General features: G+C 38.2%; 1 protein-coding gene across 1 annotated transcript; it reads left to right on the top strand.

Moving 5' to 3' along the window:
- The first annotated feature begins 947 nt into the window (after positions 1 to 947).
- Positions 948 to 1,877, top strand: LOC115461320 (olfactory receptor 5V1-like). Its single transcript, XM_030191036.1, has one exon. The coding sequence runs from the start codon at positions 948 to 950 to the stop codon at positions 1,875 to 1,877; it is 930 nt and encodes a 309-aa protein (XP_030046896.1).
- Positions 1,878 to 2,090: the final 213 nt, after the last annotated feature.

Genomic DNA, 2,090 nt, shown 5'->3' on the forward strand with positions numbered 1-2,090 from the left:
CCCTCCATTGCCTCAATACAAACCTAGGTTGTGAACCCGCCAGGCACAGGGAAATCTCTAGATTGAACATAACTCACCTTGAACTACTACTGAAAAAGGTGTGATCTAAATCCAGATCAATAAACAGGTCTGCATACATTTGGTCTCACAACACGATTAATTTGTACATTTTGGTTGCTCTGAAATTTAGATCTGTTGTGCCTCTCAAGGACCAGATTTGTCCATCCTTGCACAATAGGTTGAAGGGGTATAAGCATGATCATCACTTAAAATGTAAAGAGAAGGTAATTCCACATAAGAGAATTTAAGGTTGTGGTGGTTTGAAGTACTATCTCTCAGATTCTATAAATGGTGACTAAAGATGCATGCACAAATTCACATGCGTAGCTGATTTGTGCACCCAACTTAATTAGCAAGAGTGTTAATTAGAAGTCATTTGGAATTATGCGTGGATATGTCCTATGCCCTATTCTATAGAACACAGACCTAAATTTTAAGGCACAACTCAAAAGGGGGTGTGGCCATGAGAGGGTCAGGGGCATTTCCAGGATTTAGGCATGATATTATAGAATAATGTCATTTGCTCGCCTAACTGCTATAAGTTACAGGCCAGGAGTTAGACCAGCTTTTGGAAGGCTTTAATACTTGCACCCTAAGTTAAGCAAGAGATGAGCACTCAGCTAGTATTCTGTAAAGGTTGCTTCATGCAGAATGCCCTTTACAGAATAATACCTTGCGCGGATCATCCCAGGACCTAATGTTTGGTGCCATTTACTGAATTCTGCCCATACTGGCTGGCTTTTTATGGATAACTGCTTTTGAATATCAAGCCATTAGTCTCCAATTTGTGATCCATATCCATTGTAATCCTCCAATTTAGTTTTGAAAAAAATGCATTGAAAATTTTAAGATTATCATTTTTGCTATTACAGATTTTAACAGAAGACATGAACGGGACATTTGTTACAGAAATTGTAGTTCTTGGATTCTCCGGTCTACCTTTCCAGAATACATTGTTTGTTATATTCCTAACCTTCTATGTGTTAGCTCTACTGGGAAATTTACTCATCATTGGAATCATTCTCCTAGAGCCTCGGCTTCACACCCCAATGTACTTTTTCCTCACCAACCTCTCAGTGTTAGATATTTTTTGCTCATCTACTGCTATTCCCAAGATGCTACATAATATTCTGACAAAGAAGAATACAATCAGTTTCTCTGGATGCATGGTTCAAATGTACCTCTTTACTTCCTTTTTGGGTACTGAACTTTCCCTCCTTGCAGTAATGAGTTATGATCGTTTTGTGGCAATATGTCTCCCTATGCGTTATTCTATTATTATGAGCAAGAGAATGTGTGTGAACTTGGCAGCAGTTGTATGGTCCATTGGCACGTTCAATTCTATAGTGCTGACTGCCTTAACGTTTAGATTATCCTTCTGTGGGCCTAATGTCATCAACCATTTTTTTTGTGAAATCCCACCAGTATTAAAGCTGTCTTGCTCGGATACCACTCTGAATGACTATGCAACTCTAGTGGCTGATTTGATATTAGGATTAACTTGCTTTTTGTTGACACTTGTCTCGTACATTTGTATTATATTGTCCATTGTGAGAATCCGATCGAATGACAAGAAGAGAAAAGCCTTCTCCACCTGTGCCGCCCACCTTAATGTAGTTGCTATGTTGTATTGTACGGTGATATATACCTATGTACGACCCAGCTTACCCTACTCACTGAATGATGACAAAATTGTATCAGTGATGTACACAATTGTGTCCCCACTTCTGAACCCTGTAATATACAGCCTGAGAAACAAAGAGGTTATACAAGCGTTCACAAAAATATGGAAGAAAATTATCCCCTCAAGATTGTAAATGCATGTCAAAATTGCTTCATTTATTAGTTAAGGTGATTTAAGTTTTTACTTAAGGTAGCCATGGAACCTATATTGAAAGAAAATTCAAATTCGAGGAACTCATTGTAGATGACAAAGAGGGGCATTTTTGAAAGAAACGTCTAAATGTGAATTTTGACATTTTACAAAGATGTCCAATTTCCAAGGCGGGGAGAAGGTCATTTTCGAAAAA

The sequence above is a fragment of the Microcaecilia unicolor genome, chromosome 1, assembly GCF_901765095.1.
Source record: "Microcaecilia unicolor chromosome 1, aMicUni1.1, whole genome shotgun sequence".
In the NCBI taxonomy this organism is placed as follows: domain Eukaryota; kingdom Metazoa; phylum Chordata; class Amphibia; order Gymnophiona; family Siphonopidae; genus Microcaecilia; species Microcaecilia unicolor.